The sequence below is a fragment of the Balaenoptera physalus genome, assembly GCF_965194825.1.
Source record: "Balaenoptera physalus genome assembly, chromosome: 12".
Classification (NCBI taxonomy): Eukaryota; Metazoa; Chordata; class Mammalia; order Artiodactyla; family Balaenopteridae; genus Balaenoptera; species Balaenoptera physalus.
In genome coordinates this window covers 80,750,241-80,778,070 of record NC_138897.1, presented here as the reverse complement: position 1 = coordinate 80,778,070, position 27,830 = coordinate 80,750,241, and the positions used below count along the sequence as shown (strand labels likewise).

General features: G+C 41.3%; 2 protein-coding genes across 23 annotated transcripts in view; one reads left to right on the top strand and one right to left on the bottom strand.

The window, feature by feature from the left end:
* Positions 1 to 27,830, top strand: part of TMEM116 (transmembrane protein 116) — a 225,715-nt gene that overhangs the window by 189,905 nt on the left and 7,980 nt on the right. For 2 of the 5 annotated variants that reach the window (XR_014251859.1, XR_014251860.1), the window contains exon 12: positions 35 to 15,789. The gene's annotated coding sequence lies outside the window, so the exon portion shown is untranslated. Of the gene's footprint in view, positions 1 to 34; positions 15,790 to 15,901; positions 16,273 to 26,337; positions 26,927 to 27,830 lie in introns of those variants that run through there. The other 3 variants (XR_014251861.1, XR_014251862.1, XR_014251863.1) reach the window with 3 other exon arrangements.
* Positions 1 to 27,830, bottom strand: part of MAPKAPK5 (MAPK activated protein kinase 5) — a gene marked incomplete at its 5' end in the record, with an annotated part of 63,661 nt that overhangs the window by 28,398 nt on the left and 7,433 nt on the right. For 7 of the 18 annotated variants that reach the window (XM_082417518.1, XM_082417520.1, XM_082417510.1 and 4 more), the window contains one exon: positions 14,816 to 14,947. The exons of the other annotated variants lie outside the window; for them this stretch is intronic. In XM_082417518.1, coding sequence (XP_082273644.1) covers positions 14,816 to 14,851 — 36 coding nt within the window. Of the gene's footprint in view, positions 1 to 14,815; positions 14,948 to 27,830 lie in introns of those variants that run through there. 18 annotated transcript variants of the gene reach the window in all.

The window sequence follows — 27,830 nt, the reverse complement described above, 5'->3', positions numbered from 1 at the left end:
TTCATGTTTCCACTTCCTATCCTGCCGGATTCAGAAGTATTTGAGAAGACAGGAAGACAGAATTGGGAAGAGAGAATTGGAGCACAGTCTATGCTTCATGGTAGAGTAAACTCTGCCAGGCCTCTAATGAAGACATACACTCATTGGAGACTCAGTGGAAAAGAGAGATTCGTTCTACGGAATTATTTGTTACAGTCAGATCAAAGGACTATTCATATGTCCAGTTCCTGGGATGTAAAAATAATATTAGACCAAATTCTTCACTGCACTGGTGCTTATTAAGATGGTACTCTACCTAATGGACAGCCAAGAAAATTCAAATAATAGAGACTCTGACTGAAGTTTTGACACTTGGCTTTGCAGAAGGTAAGAGAGGCACTAACAGGTCTTTCTACAGCCCTGATCTCTGAACCCTATTTTTCTTACGTCTGTTGTCCTCTTTACCAGGTTTAATTCTTGCACCTTTGTTGATGGTGCCATAAACACTAACCAGTTCTAAGACTTCACTAAGCCCAGCTGGGCAAAAGAAGTAATATTCTCACATCAGCTGACTCTTCTATGTGTAGATGGCATATTTTCTCACATATTTTAATGGCAAAGAGAAGGTAAAAAGGCACGGGTCAATTAAGACACTTTATTGAAGAAAATTATGGACTACCTCAAATGTATCAATGACAAATACACTGACTGGGTTCTGCTAAAGAAATCTATACACTGGGACTTCCCTGGTGGCGCAGTGGTTAAGACTCCGTGCTCCCAATACAGGGGTCCTGGGTTCTATCCCTGGTCAGGGAACTAGATCCCACATGCATGCCACAACTAAGAGTTCACATGCCACAACTAAGGAGCCCACGTGCTGCAACTAAGGAGCAGGCAAGCTGCAACTAAGGAGCCCTCAAGCCACAATTAAGGAGCCCGCCTGGCGCAACTAAGACCCAGCACAACCAAATAAATAAATAAATATTTTTTAAAAAACTCTATACACTGTCTTAAATAAGGATATAGACTCATGGAATGAAGTACAGTTGACCCTTGAACAAGATAGGGGGTTAGGGGTGCTGGCACTGGCACAGTCAAAAATCCACATATAACTTTAGAGTCAGACTTCATATCAGGAGTTCTGCATCCATGGTTTCAAACCACAGATCATTTAGTACTGTAATCCATCTTTACTGAAAAAAAATCCATACATAAGTGGGCCCGCACAGTTCAAATCTATGTTGTTCAAGTGTTAACTATAATTCTTGAGAATTCTTCTAGACCAAGAGTCAACAAATTACAACCCACATGCAAATCTATCTATTGCAGTTTTTGTAAATACTAACATTTAAAAAATAATAAATAATAATAAAGTTAAATAATAAATATATTTCTAACTAATATAAAAATAAGAATAATACAGAAAAAGTGATATTTACTGGATTAAAAAAAGATCCAACTATATGCTGTCTATAAGAGATATGCTTTGGAGTCAAACAGGTTAAAATAAAATGATTTCAAAAATGGTGCTGGGAAAACTGGATATCCACATGCAAAAGAATGAGGTTGAACCTTATATAAAACCATATACCTAGAGACTTCCCTGGTGGTCCACCGGTTAAGAATCCGCCTTCCAATGAAGGGGACATGGGTTCTATCCCTGGTTAAGGAACTAAAGTCCCACACCCCGCAGGGTATCTAAGCCTGTGCGCTGCAACTTCTGAGCCCTTGCACCACAACTACAGAGCCCATGTGCTCTGGAGCCCACGCGCCACAGCTAGAGAGAAGCCCGCACGCTACAACTGGAGAGAAGCCTGCGCACTGCAACAAAAGTTCCCGCGTGCGGCAACTAAGACCTGACAGGCAAAAATAAATAAATATATATTTTTAAAAGTACCAAAAATTAACTCAAAATGGATCAAAGACCTAAATGTCAGATCTAAAACAATAAAACTCTTAGAAGACAACATAGGGCAAGAGTTTCATAACACTGGATGTGGCAATAATTTCTTGGATATAAAAACAGAGGACGGAGCCAAGACAGTGGTGTGGGAAGACACCGAGTTAGCATCTTCCCACAACTAGGGTGCCTGCCGACCGCTGGTGGGGGACCCTGACACCCAAGGAGATGGTAGGAACCCCCAAGTGAACCAGTAGGACGTGGGGGGACAGAGGTGGGAGGAGAAGTGGAGGCCAGACAGGATCGGCACCCTGGAGGCCGGGGAGATCAGGAGAGGTAGGTAGGAGGGGCCCTCTGGGAGGAGTGGGAGAAGAGCAGAGGGCAATCGCCTGGCCCACTCGGCCAGGGAGCCTGCTGAGCTCCCAGGGTGGTCCCCTGCCCTCCAAAGCCCCCTCTAGGCACATGGGTCCTTGGGAGCACAGGAGGGAGACCCGAGAGATCAAGAGAGGCAGGTAGGAGGAGCCATCTGGGAAAACAGGAGAGTAGTGGAGGGTGTTTGCCCCACCCACTTGGCCCAGGGAGACTGCTGAGCTCCCAGGCTGGTCCACTGCCCTCCAAGGTCCCCTGGCCGCATTGGTCCTGGTGCATAGCAAGAAGGCCAAGAGGAGAACCAGAGAGGCAGGTAGGAGGGGCCCTCTGGGACAGGAAGAGCAGGAAGAGCAGGAGAGGAGGAGAGGAGGGCATTTGCCTCGCCCACTAGAGCCCAGGAAGCCTGCTGGGCTCCCAGGTGAGGAACCCCACCCTCTGAGACCAGGGGTGGGGGGCACGCCTGGGCCCCTTCTATTCCTTGAGCCTAAGCCCCATCCACGACAGTGCCCAGGGCCTTTTCCAGACCTGTGGGTCCTAAGCATAGGCCCTGCCCACTGCCCAAATCTCACCCTTGCGTAGGCCCCTCCCTCCACAGGAAGGCCTTTTCCCCGTTTTTTTTTTTTTTTTTTCTCTTTTCTCTCCTCCTCTTTTTTACTACTGTGGTACTGTTGTACCTTCCGGTTGTTGATTCATCTATATTTTTATTTTTATATTCTTTCTAACATATCTGTTAGTTTCCTAGTCTAATGTTATTTTTTACTTTGTTATTGTTCTCTTTTTTCTTTTGCCACCCCACAGGGCTTGTGGGATCTTGGTTCACGAGCTAGGGGTCAGGCCAAAGCTCCTGTAGTGGGAGCTCCATATCGGAACATTGGACTAACAGAGAACCTCAGACCCCAGGGAATATTTATCGGAGTGAGGTCTCACGGAGGTCCTCATCTCAGCACCAAGACCCAGCTCTACCCAACAGCCTACAAACTCCAGTGCTCAAAGCCTCAGGCCAAACAACCAGTAAGAGAGGAACACAAACCCACTCATTAAAAAAAAAAAAATGAGATGGCAAAAAAATATGTCACAGATGAAGAAGCAACGTAAAAACCTACAAGACCAAATGAATGAAGAGGAAATGGGCAATCTACCTGAAAAAGAATTCAGAGTAATGAAAGTAAAGATGATCCAGAATCTCAGAAATAGAATGGAGGTACGGACTGAGAAAATAAATGTTCAACAAAGATCTAGAAGAACTAAAGAACAAACAAACAAAGATGAACAACACAATAACTGAAATGAAAAATACACTAGAAGGAATCAATAACAGAATAACTGAGGCAGAAGAACGAATAAGTGAGCTGGAAGACAAAATGGTGGAAATAACTGCCAAGGAGCAGAATAAAGAAAAAAGAATGAAAACAATTGAAGACAATCTCAGAGACCTCTGGGACAACGCTAAACGCACCAACATTCGAATTGTAGGGGTCCAAGAAGAGGAAGAGAAAAAGAAAGGGTCTGAGAAAATATTTGAAGAGATTACAGTCAAAAACTTCCCTAATATGGGAAAGGAAATAGTCACCCAAGTCCAGGAAGCACAGAGAGTCCCATACAGGATAAACCCTAGGAAAAACACACCAAGACACATATTAATCAAACTAAAAAATTAAATTCAAAGAAAATGTATTAAAAGCAGCAAGGGAAAAACAGAAAATAACATATAAAGGAATTCTGATAAGGTTATGAGCTGATTTTTCAGCAGAAACTCTGCAGGCCAGAAGGGAGTGGCAGCATATACTTAAAGTGATGAAAGAGAAAAACCTACAACCAAGTTTACTCTACCCAGCAAGGATCTCATTCAGATTCCACGGACAAATCAAAAGCTTTACAGACAAGCAAAAGCTAAGAGAATTCAGCACCACCAAACCACCTTTACAACAAATGCTAAAGAAACTTCTCCAAGCGGGAAACACAAGAGAAGAAAAAGACCCACAAAAACAAACCTAAAACAATTAAGAAAATGGTAATAGGAACATACATATCAATAATAACCTTGAATGTAAATGGATTAAGTGCCCCAACCAAAAGACACAGACTGGCTGAACGGATACAAAAACAAGACCCATATATATACTGTCTACAAGAGACCCACTTCACACCTAGGGACGCATACAGAATGAAAGTGAAAGGATGGAAAAAGATATTCCATGCAAATGGAAATAAAAAGAAACCTGGAGTAGCAATACTCGTATCCGATAAAACAGACTTTAAAATAAAGACTGTTACAAGACATAAAGAGGGACACTACATAATGATAAAAGGATCAATCCAAGAAGAAGCTATAACAATTATAAATGTTTATTCACCCAACATTGGAGCACCTCAATATATAAGGCAAATGCTAACAACCATGAAAGGAGAAATCGACAGTAACACAATAATAGTAGGGGACTTTAACACCCCACTTACAGCAGTGGACAGATCATCCAAACAGAAAATAAATAAGGAAACACAAACTTTAAATGACACAATAGATCAGATAGATCTAACTGATATTTACAGAACATTCCACCCAAAAGTGGCAGATACACTTCCTTCTCAAGTGCATTCTCAAGAACATTCTCCAGGATAGATCACATCTTGGGTCACAAATCAAGCCTCAGAAAATTTAAGAAAATTGAAATCGTATCAAGCATCTTTTCTGACCACAACACTATGAGACTGGAAGTCAATTACAGGAAAAAAAACTACAAAAGACACAAATACATGGAGGCTAAACAGTGCACTACTAAATAACTAAGAGATCACTGAAGAAATCAAAGAAGAAATTAAAAAATACACAGAAACAAATGACAGTGCAAACACGATGACCCAAAACCTATGGGACGCAGCAAAAGCAGTTCTAAGAGGGAAGCTTATAGCAATTCAATCTCACCTCAAGAAACAAGAAATATCTCAAATAAACAATCTAATCCTACACTTAAAACAACTAGAGAAAGAAGAACAAAGAAAACCCAAAGTCAGTAGAAGGAAAGAAATCATAAAAATCAGAGCAGAAATAAATGAAATAAAAACGAAGAAAATAATAGCAAAGATCAATAAAACTAAAAGCTGGCTCTTTGAGAAGATAAACAAAATTGATAAACTCTTAGCCAGACTCATCAAGAAAAAAAGGGGGAGGATGCAAATCAATAAAATTAGAAATGAAAAAGGAGAAATCACAACTGACACTGCAGAAGTACAAAGGATTATAAGAGACTACTACAAACAACAATATGCCAATAAAATGGACAACCATGAAGAAATAGACAAATTCTTGGAAAGGTACAATTTTCCAAGACAGAACCAGGAAGAATTAGAAAATATAAACAGACCTATCACAAGTAATGAAATTGAAACTGTAATTAAAAATCTTCCAACAAACAGAAGTCCAGGACCAGATGCCTTCACAGGTGAACTCTATCAAACATTTAGAGAAGAGCTAACACCAATCCTTCTCAAACTCTTCCAAAAAATTACAGAGGGAGAAACACTCCCAAATTCATTTGACGAAGGCACCATCACCCTGATACCAAAACCAGAAAAAGATATCACACAAAAAAAGAAAATTATGGACCAATATCACTGATGAACATAGATGCAAAAATCCTGAACAAAATACTAGCAAACAGAATCCAACAACATATTAAAAGGGTCATACACAGTGATCAACTAAGATTTATCCCAGGGATGCAAGGATTCTTCCATATACGCAAATCAATCAATGTGATACACCACATTAACAAATTAAGGAATAAAAACCATATGATCATATCAATAGATGCAGAAAAAGCTTTTGACAAAATTCAATAGCCATTTATGATAAAAACTCTCCAGAAAATGGGCACAGAGGGAACCTACCTCAACATAATAAAGGCCGTATACGACAAACCCACAGCAAGCATCATACTCAATGGTGAAAAACTGAAAGCATTTCCACGAAGATCAGGAACAAGACAAGGATGTCCACTCTCGCCACTCTTATTCAACATAGTTTTGGAAGTCCTGGCCATGGCAATCAGAGAAGAAAAAGAAATAAAAGGAATACAAATGGGAAAAGAAGAAGTAAAACTGTCACTGTCTGTGGATGACATGATACTATACATAGAAAATCCTACAGATGCCACCAGAAAACTACTAGAACTAATCAATGAATTTGGTAAGGTTGCAGAGTAAAAAATTAATGCACAGAAATCTCTGGCATTCCCATACACCAACAACGAAAAATCAGAAAGAGAAGTTAAGGAAACATTCCCATTTACCATTGCAACAAAAAGAATAAAATACCTAGGAATAAACCTGCCTAAGGAGGCGAAAGACTATACTCAGAAAACTATAAAACACTGATGAAAGAAATCAAAGATGACATAAACAGATGGAGAAATATAGCATGTTCTTGGATTGGAAGAATCAATATTGTGAAAATGACTATACTACCCAAAGCAATCTACAGATTCAATGCAATCCCTATCAAATTACCAATGGCATGTTTTGCAGATCTAGCACCAAAAAAATCTTAAAATTTGTATGGAAACACAAAAGACACTGAAGATCCAAAGCAATCTTGAGAAAGAAAAACGGAGCTGGAGGAATCAGGTTCCCTGACTTCAGACTATACTACAAAGCTACAGTAATCAAGAACACTCCCTAACACCATACACAAAAACTCAAAATGGATTAAAGACCTAAATTTAAGGCTGGACACTATAAAACTCTTGGAGGAAAACATAAGAAGAACACTTTTGACATAAATCACAGCAAGATCTTTTTTGACCCACCTCCTACAGTAATGGAAATAAAAACAAAAATAAACAAATGGGACCTAATGAAATTTAAAAGCTTTTGCACAGCAAAGGAAACTATAAACATGACGAAAAGACAACCCTCCGAATGGGAGAAAATATTTGCAAACAAATCAACGGACAAAGGATTAATCTCCAAAGTATATAAACAGCTCACGCAGCTCAATATTAAAAAAACAAACAACCCAATCAAAAAATGGGCAGAAGACCTAAATAGACATTTCTCCAAAGAAGACATACAGATGGCCAAGGGGCACATGAAAAGCTGCTCAACATAACTAATTATTAGAGAAATGCAAATCAAAACTACAATGAGGTATCACCTCACACCGGTTAGAATGGGCATCCTCAGAAAATCTAGAAACAACAAGTGCTGGAGAGGGTGTGGAGAAAAGAGAACCCTCTTGCACTGTTGGTGGGAATGTAAATTGATACAGCCACTATGGAGAACAGTATGGAGGTTCCTTAAAAAACTAAAAATAGAATTACCATATGACCCAGCAATCCCACTACTGGGCATTTACCCAGAGAAAACCACAATTCAAAAAGACACATGCACCCCAGTGTTCATTGCAGCACTATTTACAATAGCCAGGTCATGGAAGCAACTGAAATGTCCATCGACAGATGAATGCATAAAGAGGATGTGGTACATATATATGATGGACTATTACTCAGCCATAAAAAGGAGCAAAACTGGGTCATTGGTAGAGACGTGGATGGACCCAGAGACTGTCATACAGAATGAAGTAAGTCAGAAAGAAAAACAAATATCGTATATTAACACATATCTGTGGAATCTAGAAAAATGGTACAGATGAACCAGTTTGCAAGGCAGAAATAGAGACCCAGATGTAGAGAACAAACATATGGACAAGAGAGGAAAGTGGGGGGAGGGGGGGGATGGGATGAATTGGGAGATTGGGATTGACATGTATACACCAATATGTATAAAATGGATGAGTAATAAGAACCTGCTGTATAAAAAAATAAAAGAAAAAAGAAAAAATAACCAGAGGAACAGGCACAAAAGAATAGACAAAATGGATGTTATGAAAATTTTAAATTTTGTGCATCAAAAAACACTATTAACAGTGTAAAAAAGGCAACCCACAAAATTGGAGAAAATATTTGCAAATCATCTATCTGATAAGGGATTAATATCCAGAATATGTAGAGAACTCCTAAAACACAACAAAAAAACCCCCAAATAACCCAATTCAAAAAATGGGCAAAGGATTCAGACATTTCTCCAAAGAAGACACATGAATGGCCTAGAGCACATGAAAAAATGCTCAATGTCACTAATCATTAGGGGAATGCAAATCAAAACTACAATGAGATACTACCTCAAACCCATTAGGATGGCCACTATTAAAAACAACAACAACAACAAAACAGAAAAGAACAAGTGTTGGAGAGAATGTGGAGAAAACTGGAACCCCTGTGCACTATTGGTGGGAATGTAAAATAGTACAGCTGCTGTGAAATATGGTATGGCGGTTCCTCAGAAACTTAAAAATAGAATGACTATCTGATCCAGTAATTCTACTTCTGGGTATAAACCCAAAAGAATTGAAAGCAGGATCCTGAGGAGGTATTTGTATGTCCATGTTCAAAGTAGCATTATTTACAATAGCTAATACATGCAAGCAACCTGAGTGCCCACTGATGGATGAATGGATAAGCAAAATGTGGGCTATACATACAATGGACTATTATTCACCCTTAAAAAGGATGGAAGTTCTGCAATATGCCACAACACGGATGAACCTTGAGGACATTATGCTAAGTGAAATAAGCCATTCACAAAAAGACAAATTCTGTATGCTTCTACTTATATGAAGTATTCAGAGTAGTCAAAATCATAGACAGAAAGTAGAATGGCAGTTGCTACGGGCTGGGGGAAAGGAGGCAATGGGGAATTACTGCTTAATGGGTAGAGTTTCAGTTTTATAAGATGAAAAGAGTTATGGAGTTGAATAGTGGTAATGGTTGCCCAACATTATGAGTATATTTAATACCACTGAACTATACAGGTAAAAATGGTTAAGATGGTAAATTTCATGCTATGTATACTTTACTACAAAAATGAAAAAAAAAAAAAAAAAGAATGGAAAAAAATATACCGCAAGTAACCGAAAGAAAGCTGGAATAGCTATACCTGACAACAGATAAAACAGACTTTAAAACAGAAGATGTTAATAGAGAAAGAGAGGAACTTTTTATAATGATAAGAAGGTCAAGGACTTCCCTGGTGGTGCAGTGGTTAAGACTCCGCACTCCCAATGCAGGGGGCCTGGGTTTAATCCCTGGTCAGGGAACTAGATCCCACAGGCATGCCCCAACTAAGGAGCGCAAGTGCCACAACTAAAGGAGCCCGCCTTCTGCAACTAAGACCTGGTGCAACCAAATAAATAAATAATTATTGAAAAGAAAAACAAAAATAATAGTTGGCGATTTCAAAACCTCCACTCTCAATAATACATAAACTAGACAGAAAATCAGCAAGAATGTAGAAAACAACACTATCAATGAACCTGACCTGACATCTATAAAACACTCCATTCAACAACAGGGGAATATATATTCTTCCTAAGTGCACACAGAATATCCTCCAGGATAAATGACATGCTAGGTCATAAGTCTCAATAAACTTCTGAAAATTAAAATTATGTGAAGTTCTCCAACAATAATGGAATTAAGCTATAAATCAACAGAAGAAAATTTGGGAAATTTAAAAATATATAGAAACTAAGTAACATGCTTCTAAATAACCAATGAAGAAGAAATAATAAGGGCAATTAGAAAATATTTTGATCTGAAGGAAAATGAAAACACAATAAGCTAAAATGTATGAGCTGCAGCTAAAGCTGCATTTAGATGGAAACACTAAACACTGCTTTAGCTATCAATACCTCTATAACAAAGGAAGATCACAAATCAATAATCTAAGCTTATACCTTGAAAAACTAAAGAACAAACTATACCCAAAGCAAGGAGAAATATTAAAAAGTAGAGTAGAAATCAATAAAGTAGAAAACAGAAAATAGAGAAAAATCAATGAAAACCAAAAGCTGATTCTTTGAAAGGTCAACAAAATTAACAAACCTTTAGCTAGACTGACTGAGAAAGAGAGAAAAAACACAAGTTATTAACATTAGAAATGGGGGCTTCCCTGGTGGCACAGTGGTTAAGAACCCGCCTGCCAATGCAGGGGACATGGGTTTGAGCCCTGGTCCGGGAAGATCCCACATGCTGTGGGGCAACTAAGCCTGTGTGCCACAACTCCTGAGCCTGCAAGCCACAACTACTGAGCCCGTGCGTCACAACTACTGAAGCCCATGCACCTAGAGCCCGTGCTCCACAACAGAAGCCACTGCAATGAGAAGCCCTGCCGCAACTAGAGAAAAGTCCATGTGCAGCAACGAAGACCCAATGCAGCCATAAATAAATAAATTTATTTTTAAAAAAATTCCATTCTTAATAGCATCATAAAGAACAAAATATTTAGGAATAAATTTATCAAAAGAAGATCTATACACTAAAGACTCAAACACACTGATAAACAGGGGAAAGCCCGGAAAAAAATGGAGAGTTACACCATGTTCTTGGCCTAGAAGACAATATTGTTAAGATGGCAACTGTCCTCAAACTGACCAACAGATTCTATGGAATCCCTGTCAAAACCCCAGCACACTTTTCTTGGTAGAAATTGACAAGCTGATTCTAAAATTTATTTGGAAATACAAAGAACTTAAATAACCAACTTAATTTTTTTATATATAGAAACCTTCAGTTTCCTAGGTTTTTGGGGTTTTTTTTTTTTGAGATTTGTTATTTATTTATTTATTTTTGGCTGCTTCGGGTCTTAGTTGCGGCACACAGGATCTTTCGTTACAGCTCACAGGCTTCTCTCTAGTTGCGGCGGGCAGGTTTTCTCTTCTCTAGTTGTGGTGCGCAGGCTCCAGGGCATGTGGGCTCTGTAGTTGTGGCGCACGGGTTCCAGAGTGCGTGGGCTCTGTAGTCTGCGGCACGCAGGCTCTCTAGTTAAGGCGTGCAAGCTCAGTAGTTGTGGCACGCGGGCTTAGTTGCCCTGTGGCATGTGGGATCTTAGTTCCCCAACCAGGGATTGAACCTGCATCCCCTGCATTGTAAGGCAGATTCTTTACCGCTGGACCACCAGGGAAGTCCTGCCTGCTTAATTTTGAAAAAGAAAAACCAAGTTGGTTCTCATGCTACCCAATTTGAAAACTTACCATAAAGCTTCAGTAATCAAATCAGTGTGGCACTGGCATAAGGATAGTCATATGGATCAATGAAACAGAAAAGAGAATCAAACAAACAAACAAAAACAAAAAAAGAAAAGAAAAAGAAAAAAGGAAAAGAAGAAAAAAAAGAGAATCCAAAAATAAACTTATACATTTATGATCAACTGATTTTCAACAAAGGTAATTCAACAAGCAAAAGACAATGTTTTGAACAAATGGTCCTGAAACAATCCCATTTTGGAAAAGTTTTGCCGTTTCTTAAAAAGTTAAGCATAAACTTACTGTACTACCCAGTAATTCCACACCTAGGTATTTACCCAGAAGAAAATGAAACATATGTTCACACAAAAACTTGTATGGACAAGTTTTATTTATCATTTTATTCATAGTAGCTAAAAACTGGAAACAATCTAAATGTCCATCAACAGGGGATAAACAATAAAAAGATTCCTCAACAATAAAAAGGAGTGAACTACTAATGCATGCACTAACATGGATGAACCTCAAAAGTACAAGTAAAAGAAGCCAAACACATAAGACTACATATTATATAATTTTGATTATTTGGAATTTCTACAGAAGACAAAAGAATAGTGACAGAAAGCAGTCCAGTAGTTGTCTGGGGTGGGGAGTCACAGTAGAGGCTGACTACAATGAGGCAGAAGGAACTTTCCAGGGATGGGGGTGGGGTGGGGGAGAGGGAGGCGAGATAGAATAATTCTAAAACTGGATTGTGAGGACAGATGCACAGCTCTGTAAATTTACTAAAAATTACTGAATTATACACTTACCTTGGGCGAATTTTATGGTATGTGAATTATAACTGCAATTTTTTTAATGTTTTTAAAACTAAGGAAATGAATTTTCATTAAGTTCATAAAGTATTGAAAACTCTGCCATATACAATAGAAAACAAATATGTAAGGCAATCTCTAATCCCAAAATGCTCATTATCCAGGTTTAGCTAAGTGACTTGGGAGTAGTGAAGTCATGGCCTATGGCAGTAGAGACAGAAATGAGAAGACAGAGCCTATGGTTGTAGCCAGTTGGCCTTATCCTAATACCTTAAAGAGTAATAGGATGAGATTTTAAAGTCCAATCCGCCCACTCTCAGGTAATCAGGCAGCAGAAGTTTAAATGTTGTGGTGAGAACCCAGGGAAATAGCTTTTCCAGCTGAACTCCAGAGGTCTCAGTTCTTACCAAATGAGGGAGAGCCTCAAAAAAGCAAAACAATGAATACAACACAATATCACAGACCAAAAGTTTTATTTGACGTGATGCTGGCTTGCTGCCAAGGGAATATATCCTCGTCAGTACTGGTTGTTAGATCAGATATTTTCAACTACACTAATTTGTATCGGTTGGACACACCCAGATTAGTAGGAAGATTCACCAATGACCTGTTAATAAGTACATGAAGAAAAGCTAAAAAGTTTTAAGAAAATTAGGTTGGACAATAGTGACCGACTGAAGAAAACCCCAACTCTTTCTAAACCATTCTTAGGTTGCTATGAGCTAATATCCATTGAGTTCTTATAAATGTTAGGTACTGTAAGCACATTTAGATACATGTGCTTATTAAATTCTCAAAAAAACCCTAAGCTGAGGAGATTCTTTTATCCTTTTCCTATGGATGAGGAAACTAAATGACAAAGAAGTGACTTATTCAAGGACACAGTGAAATGAATGGCCAGGCTGAATTTCAACTCATGAGTCAACCTGGAGAAACTACAACAACCACTAAGTAACACTGCTTCCCCGTTTATACATTTGCCCACTTAGAACTATGTCCCTGTTCTGCTCAGAACTCTCTGAGATTTCCCCTCCTACTCAGGGTCAAAGCCAAAGTTCCTTCAATGGCCTACAAGGCCCAGTGTATACTGTGGCTTCCCATCACCTATCTCTAACATAATCTATACTGACCCACTGCATTCCAGCCACCTTGTTGTTCCTGGGTCACATGAGACCCGCACCTACCCTCAGGGCCTTTGTACCTGCTGTTCCCACTGCCTATAATATTCTTCCCCAAGACAGTCGAGGTTTGTTCCCTCATTCCCTTCAAAGCTCTATGCAAATGTCACCTCCTCAGGAAAGCCTTCCCTGCCTACCCTTCCTAAAATAGTACTCCCCCCTTTTCAATACTTAATTATATCATCTGGCAATGTTTATTACCTAACTCCACCATCTAGATAGAAGCTCTATGAAAGAGGGACATCTAGGAGTCTGGCTTTGCACGACAAGTGCCTAAGATAGCACCTGGCACGAAGCAGATAATACTTCTTGAATTTAAAAATCTGCCAAATGTATTTTGATTCACAACCCAATCATATAACTTTAGGCAATTCACGACGCTGTACCAATAAAATCCAAACCAAAAGAAAAAAAATGTATCTATCAAAGTAGTCTTTTAGAACCTTTATTTGTATTATTTAAAATTTGATCTTCCTTAATGTGTATGTTCTGTTTTGATGCCTCGTTTAAATGGTGAATTTTCTTTGAAGTGACTGATGACTTCTATAAACTTTACCACCCCCCAAATTGTTAGACGTGTAAGTTCTTTATTAGTTATTGACTGTAGTGATTGTGTCTTGATGGGGAAAATAACCCCACGTTGCCTGTCCCTCAAGGGAAAATGAAATTCTTAAATGCACAGAGTTGACTTAATACTGTAAAATAAGTAAATAATGCATATCAAACTTTAAGCTTCAGTGTTCAATTCACATAAGAATCTAATTTCCTAAGTACAGCTAAATAATAACTCTCTGGCTCCTGTGACTGAATGCCTCAATGTCTGCCTGTTTAAAAGAAAAAGAGTAAAAAGCAGGTTTTTAAAAATGTGTCATTTTATTTAGGTCACTTTGGAACACACATATTTGCTTTTTTTTTGGTTAACAGAGCAGTAAGTTACAGAACACCATTAGCTCCTTCTAAATAAACTTAGTGCTACCTAGGAGGAGAAGGAAAAGGAAACAGGAATAGGGGAGGGACCACACGGAAAAGTGAGAACAACTTATTTGCCAAAGGACAGGTCTTGTAAGAAGGCGATCACCTCCTTCTGCAACAGCAGATTTCAAACAAATCTGGAGCGATGGGTAAGGTCCAGTTCTCCAAGTGGTGTTGCAGCAGATCATCTGAAAGCAAATTCTGATGGAACTTGGGGAATGTTCGAAAACAGTAGTGGGGCCCCCCTCCGTCCTACTCACATCAAGTATCTCCTCGCCACTCACCTTCCATTCTAGCGAAGCGGGGAATCATATCCCCGCTTTAAGCAGGTAAGTCGGAGAGAGTCGGATGTCCCTCCCTACACACACAAACCCTTCTCCCCAGTGCTGTAAAACGTAGTCCACGGAACCCAGTGAAAACCGAAACCCGGGAGTTGCTCTAAGTTCTCTCCGCTTTCTGAGGTTGGAGCCGAAAGGAATGTCACAGAAACAAAGCGGGGAGGAAGGGGGCATCTCCCCCTTACCTTGATGGCTTTCTCCATGTCGCTCTCCTCCCACATGCTCCGCGGGGCCCGCACGGCCGGGAGCAGCAGAGGCTGCGCAGCTGCCGGATCCCGCCGCAGCCGAAGGAACAAGGGGCTCAGCACTCGGGGCCCTGGGTCTCGGGGAGACGGGCAGTAGCCGCCCCCGGGGACCTGCGGGGATGAGGGCCCCGACGCCGGCTCGGCCTCGGCGGGCGGCTCTAGGCTGGGGGCGGCGGCGGCAGCGGCCCCCGGGAACAAGCCTTTGTGCTGGGCCCCGCGCGGCCGCCTCCCAGCCTCATCCCCGGCCGGGGAGGCAGGCTCCCGGGGCAGGGCGAGGCGGGGAAGGCCCCGATCCGGGGCGATGTGCTGGGGCTTCGCGGGGCCGCCGCTTAGGCCCGGGCTCGCCAGGTCCTGAGGTGGAGCCTGCGCCTCCGCCTCCGCCGCCGGCACCGCCGCGAAGCCGAGGCCGAGCCCACCGCCGCCGCTGCCGCTGCTCCCGCTGCCGCTTCAGCGCCACACATCGCCGGGACACCCGCGCCGGGCAGCCCCGCCAGCCGCCCGCTTGCCGGCGCTGTGCCCCGCCTGAGCTCCGGGCCGCCCCTCCTGCCGCCCGACTTCGTGTCCCCACGGCTCCACGTGCCTCTCGTCACGGTCCGCTGCGGTTTCCGAGCCGCCCCCGAACCAAGCAGTTGACTTGCAGGCGTCCGCCAAGGCCTCCCCAAGGTGGCGCCACACCCAGGATAGGCCCCCGGGCCCTCCGCAGCGCTGGCGCCGAGTTGATGACGTAAAAGGCTCGGGCTCGCGGGGCGGGGCTATTGGACCTCACCACCGGACTCTAGTGGCTGCGCGAGCGTTTCTCTTTTCTCCCAGCGCCGCGGACGAGATTTGTGGCGCCAGAAACACCCTGCGGAAGGAGCCGGGGATATCGACTCGTGATAGAGAGGACGAAACTGAGGCCACGGGCGGGTCCTGCGGTAACAATTATATATAATAATAGTTATATATACGGAGCGTTTATTTTACGTGACGCTCTTTTCTTCTCTTAGTTCCTTTCTCCTTTATAAAGTAGGCATTTGGCCTTTTCAGGTAAGTATGTGCTTATTACGTGTTAACGGATGCGGTAACTGAGGCTCTCAGAGAGCGGCACTCATTTGCGTACGGCTGAGAAGTGGGCAAGTCCGAACCGGAATCCAGGTTTGTGCTCCTTACACGACACCAACAATCTGTCAAAGAACCTTGCAGGATCTTTTGGTTAATCACCTCTTGATGCCTCTTCATTCATTCACTTATTTACTGAGCACAGCTGTATGCCACGCCTACTCGACCCTGGGGAAACAGTAGAAAAAAGACACGGTACCTGCTCATGGGTCTTATTTTCAGGAAAGGGAAGCAGAAAATAAAGAGGGAAAAAACACAGAGTTTGTGGATACTAAAAAGAAAGTAAACAGGATGCTGAGGTAAGAGAATGACTGGGTGTGGGGACTTTTTCCAAGTAGATGATCAGGGAAGGTCTGCCAGGCCGTAACCTTGAAGCTGAGACCTCTAATGAGAAGGAACTGTCTGTTGGAAATCCAAGGGGATTTCTGAGCAGATGGAACAGCAAGTGCAAAAGTCTTAAAGTGGAAGTAAGGTAAATGTGGTCAAGGAGCAGCAAGATCATTGCAGCTGGAGTAGGGTGAGTAGCAGAGAGTGATAAAGGATGAGGTTGGAGAGGTGGGCAGGGGTTGTATCATATACACCCTTAGGGGTCATGGTGAAAATTTTGGGTTTTATTCTAAGCCACTGGAAGGTTTTAAACTAAAGAGTGATATGATCAAATTTATGTTTTAAAAGATAAGATTCTGCTGTATGGAGAATGAAATATGGGCAAGTGAAAGTGGAGACATGGAGAGTTATTAAAATGCTTTTGGAATAACCCAGATTATTATGAAGCTTGAACTAAGAAAGTGGCAGTAAAGATAGAATAGATGGGTTTATGATATGTTTTGGAGGTAGAGTTGAAAGGACTTCCTGAAGGACTCCACGTGGAAGATGAAAATAAGAAACAAATCAAGGGGACTTCCCTGGCGGTCCAGTGGTTAAGACTCTGCACTTCCACTGCAGGGGTCACGGGTTCGATCCCTGGTGGGGAACTAAGATCCCACATCCCACGTAGCACGGCCAAAAAAACAAAAACAAATCAAGAATAACTTCCAGGAGACTGCCTTAAGCAACTTGCATGGATGGTGGTGCCATTCAGTGAATGAAAGACTCAGATGAGAGTGAAGGCAGGGAATCCAGAGTTCTTTTTTATCTGGTTAATTTGAGGTTCTTGAGTAACGTACCAGAGAATAAGTCAAGTATTTGACTTATTTAGTTGTCCTCTTTGTTGGCCATACACCTACAGTACATTCCTCAACCCCCTTAAAGTGGCCATATGCCTATGCTCTCCCCCAGTGGAAAGTGAGCAGAAGAGATGTGCACATATCCAGGCCTGGCCCAGAAAATCTGTCAACAGATGCTCTTACTTACTCTGCCAGCTGGAAGATGATGACCAGGTTCTGGAGAAGGGAAGGCTTTAAGATGGAAGATACCTGGGTGGAGGAGAACTCTGCCCTGTTGACCTAAACATCCACTCAGCATTGTTATATGAGGGGGGAAAAAAAAAAACCTCTTGTGTTGAGCTTTTATCTATTTACGTCTTTTTATTATAGCAGCTTTGCTTATGCTACCTAATACAAATAAGAACAGTGACCCAGCAGTGAACTTTGGGAGAAAATTTCGAAATGACTTGAATTGACATTATCTATAACAGGAAATAGAAGTTACCTTGGATTCATTCATTCATTCAGTAAGAATTTATCAAGTGCCTCTCTGTGCCAGGCACTGTGCTACATAGTAGAGATGCAGAGATGAAATCCCTGCCTTAAATGTTCTGAGTCTGGCGGTTAAACTTATTGGCTGTTATCTGCACATACTATCCCTCTATCTAGAGACTTACTCTCCCCACCCAACACACACACACAGCCCAATCTCTACACAGTCTTCAACCACATTCTAAATACTATTTTATCAGAAAGAGTAGGCCTGATCCTTGGTTCAATCTAAATCAGATATTCCTATTACCTCATAATTTACTTCCTTGTACTTATCACAATTTTAATTTATATATCCACTTGCTTTTTTTCTTTAGTGTTCTCTCCCACACTAGACTAAATACTCTCAAAAAGGGAAAGAATCTTGTCTGTATTACTGGTCACATCCCCAACACCCAGCCCACTGTAGGTGTTTAATAAATATTTGTTGAAGGAATCAAGGAATGGAGAAGGCAGAGCCCTGAGGAAGGAGAGGTTTCCTCCATTTTTTCCACTTTTTTGCTGGGGAGGTAGTAGACAGCCTAAGATAGCCTTCAGTGATGCCCACCTCTTGGTATTCATGATCTTGTTTAATCTCCTCACCCTGCTTGTGGACTGATCTAGTGACTTGCTTCTAATGATGGGATGGCATGTCTGAGATTAGGTTGCAAAAAGTCTGTGGCTTCCATCTTGGGTACCCCTCTCTTGCTCTCCTATTCTCTTGCTTATTTGCTCTGAGGAAAGCCAGGTCAAAAATGTGAGCTGCTGTATTAGTTTCCTGGGGCTGCCATAACAAACTACCACAAACTGGGTGGCTTAAAACAACAGAAATTCTCTACAGTTCTGGAGGCCAAAAGTCTGAAATCCAGGTGTCATAAGGGCCATGCTCCCCTGAAGACTCTAGGGAAAAGTGGAGTCTTCCAGCAGTCCTTGGCATTCCTTGGCTTATAGGTACATTATTCTAATCTCTGCCTCGATCTCCACATGACCTTTTCTGTGTGCCTCTATGTTCTCTCTTCTTATGAGGACACCAGTCATTGGATTTAGGGCCCACCCAAATTTAGTATGACCTCATCTTAACCTAACTAATTACATCTGCAGAGACCCTATTTCCGCATTCTGAGGTTCCATGTGAACATGAATGGGGGAGGGGATACTAATCAGCCCACTACAGTTGCCCAATAGAGGGCTCCATGTGTCAAGGAACTAATGTCCCGCCAACTGTCAGTGAGAACCTGAGGCCTGGCCAGTGGTCACATAAATGAGCTTAGAATGGATCCTCACCTAGTTGAACCCTGAGATGATTGCAGCCTTGGCCAACAACTTGATTGCAACCTTCTGTACCAGGGGCACCCAGCTAAGCTGTGTCCAAATTCCTGACCCACAGAAACTGTGACATAATAACTGTTTTTAAAGCACTAAATTTAGGGGCAATTTGTCATGCAGCATAGATAACTAATACAGATTTTGGTGCCTGGAAATGGGGTGCTGTCATAACAACTACCTAAAATGTGGGAGTGGTTTGGAACCAGGCAGTGGACAGAAGCAGGAAAGATTTTGAGGAGTGTGTTAGAGACAGCCTAAATTATCTTGAACAAACTTAGTAGGAATCTGGACTTTGATGATGCTGCCAATGAGAGCTCAAAAGGAAGTAAGGAACATGTTATTGGAAACTGAAGGAAAGAGGATCCTTGTTATGAAGTGGCAGAAGGTTTAGCAGCAGTATCGTCTGCAAGTATGTGGAAAGAGAAAATATTCCTAGTGAACTGGGTGATCTAACTAAAGCAGTTACCAAGCAGAAGGTGCTGCCTGGCTTCGTCTTGCTTCTTGTAGTAAAATGGGAGAAGAGAGATAAATTATTGAACAATAAGGAGTCAGGACTTGATGATTTTGAAATTTTTTAGTCTCTCTAGATGGCAACCAGAGCTAAAATTAAGCTATGGCTTTCAAGCAAAATCAAATCCAGGGTCCTGTAAGGAAACCATGATCTGTCTTTGTCAGCTCAGGCTGCTATTACAAAATATATGGCCCTGCAGATGCATGTCCTTCTCACATGCAAAATATATTCACTTCATTCCAACAGCTCCAAAGTCTTAACTCTTCAGAATCAACTCTAATGTCTAAAGTATCTACATACTATTGGACTTCCCTGGTGGTCCAGTGGTTAAGACACCATGCTTCCATTGCAGGGGGCATGGGTTCGATCCCTGGTCAGGGAACTAAGATCCAACATACTGTGTGGTGCGGTCAAAAAAAGAATAAAGCTTTCCTTAAAAAAATAAATACTATCTAAATCAGATATAGGTGACACTCTAGGTATGATTCATCTTGAAACAAAATTCCTCTCTAGCTGTGAATCTGTGAAACCAGATAAGTTATCTACTTCCAAAATACAGTGGTGGGATAGGCATAGGGTAGACATTCTCATCCCAAAAAGGAGTAATCAGAAGAAAGAAAGGAGTAATCAGAAGGAAGAAAGGAGTGATGGGTCCCAAGCAAGTCCAATTCTAGCAAGGCAAATACCTTTAGATCTTAAGGCTCGAGAATAATCCTCTTTGGTTTGATGCTCTGCCCTCTGGATCCACTGGGTTGTGGTCCTGCCTTTGCAGCTTTGCCCAGGCAAGGGTCCTGCCCCCATGACTTCAGATGAAGCCTGTCTGTCCTGTTGAAACCAAGGTGATGGCCCTGATGATTTCTGAATTGCTTTTGGGATCATTCTTCCCCTTTCTTGAATAGTGCACATTCATAGCCAAGTAGCTGTATCATCCTGTCCTGTAGAATCAACATCTGAAAGCCTTCCTTCATTTCTTCCCATCTCAGTCCCCTTCAGTACAAACAGGCAGTGTTTCTGTTCCTATAATCCAATAATCTCTATCATTTGATAGTCCAACCACATCCTTCAGTGTTCTCTTCCAAACACATTTGCTCATTTTTGGGATATGGACAGGCTGAGAATTTTCCAAAACATTAAATTCTGGTTCCCTTTGCTTAACAATTCCTTCTTCAAGTCATCTCTTTCCTTTCACATTTTATTGTAAGCAGTCAGGAGGAAGCAAGCTACTCTTCAAACACTTTATTTATAAATCTCTTCACTGAATATTCATTTTCTTTTTTTCACAAATATGACTTAAATATTCAACTTTGATCTTTTACTTGCAGCAGGATTTTTTCTTTTTTATTAAATTTTATTGGAGTATAGTTGACTTACAATATTGTGTTAGTTTCAACTGTACAGCAAAATAATTCAGTTATTGAATATTCATTTTCATTGCTCTCCAGCTGTACCTTGCAAAAACACTAGGACACAGTTCAGCCAAGTTCTTTGCCACTTTATAACAAGGATCATCTGTTCTCCATTGTCCAACAGCATGTTCCTCATTTCCCTCTAAGACCTCAACAAAGTGGACCTTACCATCCATATTTCTGCCAACACTCTGTTCATGATTATTTATGTGTTTGCTAAGAAAATGGAAGCTTTCTCTCCAGCTCTCCTCTTTTCCTTCTGAGCCCTCACCAGAAACATCTATCTTTCTAGCATGTACTTCCAAATTCTTACAACTTCCACCCTTTCTCCAGTTCAAAAGCTGCTTCCACATTTTTAGGTAATTGTTATAGCAGCACCCCACTTCTCAGTACCAAAATCTGTCGTAGCTTGGGCTGCTATAACGAAATACTGTAGACTGGGTGTCTTTGAATTAGACATTTATGGGTGTGGCCAAGATGATGGAGTGGGAAGACCCTGAGCTCACCTCCACCCATCGGCACACCAAAATTACAACTATTTACAGAGCAACTATTGATGAGAATGACCTGAAGATCAGCAGATTTCCCACAACTAAAGGTGGAAAGAAGGAACTACAGGGAATTCCCTGGAGGTCCAATAGTTAAGACTCTGTTTTCACTGCCAAGGGCCTGGGTTCAGTCCCTGGTCAGGGAACTAAGATCCCACAAGTTGTGCAGTGTGGCCAAAAAGAAAAAAAAAGAAAGGGAACCACAACCAGGCAGATAGGAGGGGCAGAGATACAGTATAGTTAAGACCCACACCTTCAGGGTAGGCTATCCAGAAAAGTCCAGCCCCAAAACGTCTGGCTTTGAAGATGAGAGGGGCTTCTGTATGGGAGAACCAGAGGGCTATAGGAAACAGACTTGGCTCTTAAAGGACATATGCAAAATCTCACATGCTCTGAGACCTAGTACAGAGGCAGTAATTTGAAAGGAGCCTGGGTCAGACCCACTTGCTGATCTCGGAGAGCCTCCAGGAGAGGCAGGAGGCAACTGGGACTCCCCATGGGGACATAGACTCTGGTGGCAGCCATTTTTAGGAGCTCATTCTACCATGACATTGGTTCTGCCAAGTGCCATTTTGGAGTCCTCCTACTAGCCTATTAGTACCAGGGCCTTACCACCACCAGCCAGTTGGGGATCCCAGGATCCCCAAGCTGAACAGCCAGCCATGCAGGGATCTGCCCCGCCCACCAGTGGGCCAGCAGCCTCCACATAAGGCAGGGCCTGGCAGCCAACTGGGCTGGAGGCCAGCCCTGCCTATCAGTGTGCTCAAAGCAGTCAGCCCCGTGACAACAGAAGGACCCATGCAACCCACATGGGGGCACCCCTAGAGCGTATAGCTCTGGTAACCAGAGGAGAAGGTGCTGCTAAGCCCCATAGGACATCTCTTATATAAGGCCACTTTTCCAAGATTGAGAATTGTATCCAATCTACCTAATACATAGAAATAAAAACAGAAGTAGGCAAAATGAAGCAATAGAGGAATATGTTCCAAACAAAGGAACAAGGTAAAACCCCAGAAAAAGACTAAGCAAAGTGGAGATAAGTAATCTAACCATTAAAGAATTCAAGGTAATGATTATAAAGATGTTCAGTGAACTCAGGAGAAGAATGGATGAACACAGAAGCTTAACAAAATATAAAGAAGAACCAAACAGCTGAAGAATACAATAGTGGAAATAAAAAATACACAAGAAGGAATCAAAAATAGAATATACAGAAGAACAGATCAGCAAACTGGAAGACAGAGTAGTGGAAATCACCCAAACTGAACACAAAAAAGGAAAAAGAATTCTGAAAAATAAGAATAGTTTAAGGTACCTCTGGGACAACATCAAGCATACTGAAGTTCACATTATAGGGTCCCAGAAGGAGAAGAGAGGCAGAAAGGGGCAGAGAACTTACTTGAAGACATAATAGCTGAAAATTTCCCTATCCAAGGAAAGGAAGCAGACGTCCAGGACCAGGAAGCACAGAGAGTCCTAAACAAGATCATCACAAAGAGGTCCACACCGAGACACATTGTAATTAAAATAGAAAAAAAAATTAAAGAGAAAACATTAAAAGCAGCAAGGGAAAAGGAACTAGTTACATACAAGGGAACTCCTATAAGACTGTCAGCTGACTTTTCAGCAGAAACTTTGCAGGCCAGAAGGAAATGGCACAATATATTTAAAGTGATGAAATGAAAAAACCTACAACCAATAATATTCTACCCAGCAAGGTTATAATTCAGATTTGAATGAAAGACAAAGAGTTTTACAGACAAGCAAAAGCTAAAAGAGTTCAGTACCAATCAGCCAGCTTAACAAGAAATGTGAAAGGGACTTCTCTGAGTGAAAAGGAAAAGACCACAGGACTTCCCTGGTGGTCCAGTGGTAAAGAATCCGCCTTACAATGCATGGGACGTGGGTTCAATCCCTGGTCAGGGAACTAAGATCCCACATGCCACGGGGCAACTAAGTCCATGTACCACAACTACTGAGCTCACGTGCCTCAACTAGAGCCCGCGCGCCACAACTACAGAGCCCACGTGCCCTGGAGCCTGTGTGCCACAACTAGAAAAGAGAAAACCCACACGCCACAACTAGAGAGAAGCCTGTGCACCGCAATGAAAGATTCTGCATGCCGCAACTAAGACCCGATGCAGCCAAAAATAAATTAAATAAATAAATAAATGATAAAGAAATCTTTAAAAAAGAGAGAAAAGACCACAACTAGAAATATAAAAATTACGAAAGGAAAAATGTAAAGGCAAATATACAGTAAAGGTAGTAGGTCAACCACTTATAAGGCTAGTAGAAAGGTTAAAAGACAAAAGTAGTGGGCTTCCCTGGTGGCGCAGTGGTTGAGAATCTGCCTGCCAATGCAGGGGACACGGGTTCGAGCCCTGGTTTGGGAAGATCCCACATGCCACGGAGCAGCTGGGCCTGTGAGCCACAACTACTGAGCCTGCGCGTCTGGAGCCTGTGCTCCGCAACAAGAGAGGCCACAATAGTGAGAGGCCCGCGCACCACGATGAAGAGTGGCCCCTGCTTGCCGCAACTAGAGGAGGCCCTCACACAGAAACAAAGACCCAACACAGCCAAAATAAATAAATAAATTAATTAATTAATTTAAAAAAAAGACAAAAGTAGTAAAATTATCTATATCCATAATCAGTAGTTAAGGGCTACGCAAAACAAAAAGACATAAAATATAGTTTCAGAAACATTAAATATTAAACACAGTGGTGAGTAAATATGCAGGGTGGTTAGAACGTGTTCAAACTTAAGAGATCAACTTAAAATAATCACATATGTATATATGATTGTTATATATAAACCTCATAGTAACCACAACCCAAAAATCTATGATAGATACACACACAAGAAAGACAAAGGAATCCAAACATAACACTAAGGATAGCCATCAAATCACAGAGGAAGAAAGCTAAAGAAGAAACGAACAAAAGAGAACTACAAAAATAACCAGAAAACAGTTAACACAATGGCAACAAATACATATCTATCAATAATTACTTTAAATGTAAATGGATTAAATGCTCCAATTAAAAGATTTAGAGTGGTTGAATGGTTAAAAAAAAAAAGGCCCATATATATGGTGCCTACAAAAGATTCACTTCAGATCTAAAGACAAACAAATTGAAAGTGAGGGGATGGGAAAAGGTATTCCATGCAAATGGAAATAAAAAGGTTGAGATAGCAATACTTACATCAGACAAAACAGACTTTAAAACAAAGACCGTAATGAGACAAAGAAGGACATTAGATAATGATAAAGGGATCTAACCAATACGAAGATACAACAATTATATATGTACCCAACACAGGAGCATCTAAATACATAAGGCAAATATTAACAAATATAAAGGGAGAAGTTGACAGTAACATATCATTGTAGGAGACTTTAACGTCACATTTACATCAATGGACAGATCATCCAGACAGAAAATCAATAAGGAAACACTGGCCTTAAGTGACACATTAGACCAGATGGACTTAATAGATGTAAATAGAACTTTTTATCCAAAAGCTGCAGACTGAAAATTCTTTTCAAGGGCACATGGAACATTATCCAGGAAAGATCACGAGTCTCAATAAATTTAAGAGAACTGAAATTGTATCAAGCATCTTTTCCAGCCAGTGATAGGAGACTAGAAGTCAACTACAAGAAAAAAATGGCAAAAAATACAAACACGTGGAGACTAAACAATATGCTACTAAACAACCAATTGTTCACCAAAGAAATCAAAGAGGAAATTTAAAAATACCTGGAGACAAATGAAAATGGAAACACAGGGATCCAAAATCTATGGGATGCGGCAAAAGCAGTTCCAAGAGGAGAGTTTATAGTGATACAAGCCTACCTCAGAAACAAGAAAAAAAATCTCAAACAACCAAACTTTACACCTAAAGGAACTAGAAAAAGAAGAGCAAACAAAACCCAAAATTAGTTGAAGGAAAGAAATCATAAAGATCAGAGCAGAAATAAGTACAATAGAGATTTAAAAGGCAACAAAAAAGATCAATGAAACTAAGAGGTGTTTCTTTGAAAAGAGAAAATTTAGTCAGACTCATCAAGAAAAAAAGAAAAAGGGCTCCAATAAATAATTAAAAATGAAAGGGAAGTTACAACCAACACCACAGAAATACAAAGGATCATAAGAGATTACTACAAACAATTATGTCAATAAAATGGACAACCTAGAAGAAACGGATATATTGCTAGAAATGTACAATCTACCAAGACTGAGGCAGGAAGAAATGGAAAATATAAAGAGACCAATTACCTGTAATGAAATTGAATCAGTAATTTTTAAAAACTCCCAACAGGGACTTCCCTGGCAGTCCAGTGGTTAGGACTCTGTGCTTCCACTGCAGGGGGCCCGGGTTTGATTCCTTGTTGGGGAACTAGGATCCTGCAAGCTGCAAGGCACAGCCAAAAAAAAGTGAAAGCAGACAGACAAAATGTCACATACTGTATGACGCCACTTATGTGAAATATCCAGAGTAGGCAAATCCCTAGAGACAAAGTAGATTAGTGATTGCCAGGGGCTGGGGTGGGGGGAGTAGGAGGGATTAGGGGATGACAGCCAAGGAGTACAGGTTTCTTTTTACAGCAGTCAAAATGTTGTAAAATCTATTATGGTGATAGATGTATAATTCTGTGAACATACTAAAAAAATTCAATTGTACTCTTTAAATAAATGGGTGAATTGTATGGTATGTGAATTATACCTCAGTAAAGGCATTTTAATGAGGAAAGGGGGTGGGGGAAGAAGGAAGGAAGGAAGAAAATAGGAAGGAACCATCCTTTCTTGTGATAAATCAGTGTCTCTCAAACTTCAATGCACAGACTGACCCCTGAGGACTTATTAAAATGCAGATTTTGATTCATTAGGTGTGGGGTGGAACCTGGGAATCTGCATTGCTAAGAAGCTGCCCGGTGCTGCAGATGCTGCCAGTTGGTCCTGGACCACACTGATGAGTGAGTTTAGACACCTCCAGGGTGCCCATCACCCAACAGCCCCTGCTTAGGGGATGGGCTTAACATCCAGTGAGTACCATGTGACCCCATCCTGCAGCCACAGCTGACTGGCTCAGGAATGGACTTCTGGGCCAAGCTGGACCTATCAGAAGCTCATGGGAACTGAGACTGGAACATTAAGCCAGCCGTGAGTCGTGTTGTCCAGGCTGAGGCAGTCATCGTCTGCTTCATGAATATTTAAGCAGTGAAAGCCAATCTGCAGAGAAAGGAGAAGGCTGTGGAGAGAAGCAAAGAGGAGCAGCATCCAGTCTCTCTTGGTACTTACTGTCCCTCATCCTGCCCCAAACATCTCCCTTCTGCTTGATAACTCAGATTGACGTCTTGACCCTCTGAGTGTCACCGAGTGATCACTTAATGGACATTTAAGTTGTTTGAAGTTTTCTGCTATCACAAATAGTGCTTGGAAAGAGCACTTAGGAAATAAACATATTTTGTCCACTTGTCCATTTGTTATCTTGGATAAATTTTTAGCAGTGGATTCCTACCAGAAAAGTCATACCACGTTATATTCTCCTATAGTATGAGAGCATGCACTGGTTTTTTACCTAAATTTCTGTTCCTCAAATATAGCATAATAAAATTTGACAGTCTGTGAATGGAAAGTTCTAGCATTTGCTGAACTTGACTCAGTTCAAATCCTTCAGCCTCTCAAGAGTTGGAAGGGACCCTAGCGATCATCAAGTCCAGCGCTGTGCCCACAGTGCAGCTCTGCATTGCTGCGGCTCCTCAGCCCCTGCTGGAACACTTCCCTTGACCTGGCGGGAACCTTCCCACACGCAGCTTTTTCTGCCCATTGCCAGAGATTTCCTGCTTGCCTCCCTCACTGTTCACTGACTGGCTCATGTCTCTCCTTTGGGAGCCACAGAAACATCATCCCTCTTCTGGGATAGCTCCTCAGATGTCTCACTTGGTAGTTTTTTTTTTAAGTATTATTTTGGTAAAAACTGTAAAACATCAAATTTACCATCTTAATTATTTCTAAGTGTATAAATTAGTAGTTTTAAGTATATTCACAGAACTTTTTCATCTTGCAAAAGTGAAACTCTGTACCCATTAAACAGCCACTTCACTTGGTAGCCTTTTGAAGCCCCAAGGGGAAAGTAAGATTCTGAAAAGGCACAATTTCCAAAGAGTTATCTCATTTGACGACTGTGATTCCCACTTTTCAGCTGAGAAACAAGACACAGAGATTACCTCAAACGAGACACAGGAACATGACATTTTGATATAGCTTTAAAAATAAACCATTAAATGCTCAGATGATTATGGTGATGATGGTTTTTATTGTTGTTATTGCCAGGTAATATACTGAACTGATAAACTTATCTCCACCCTTTGCAATGGGA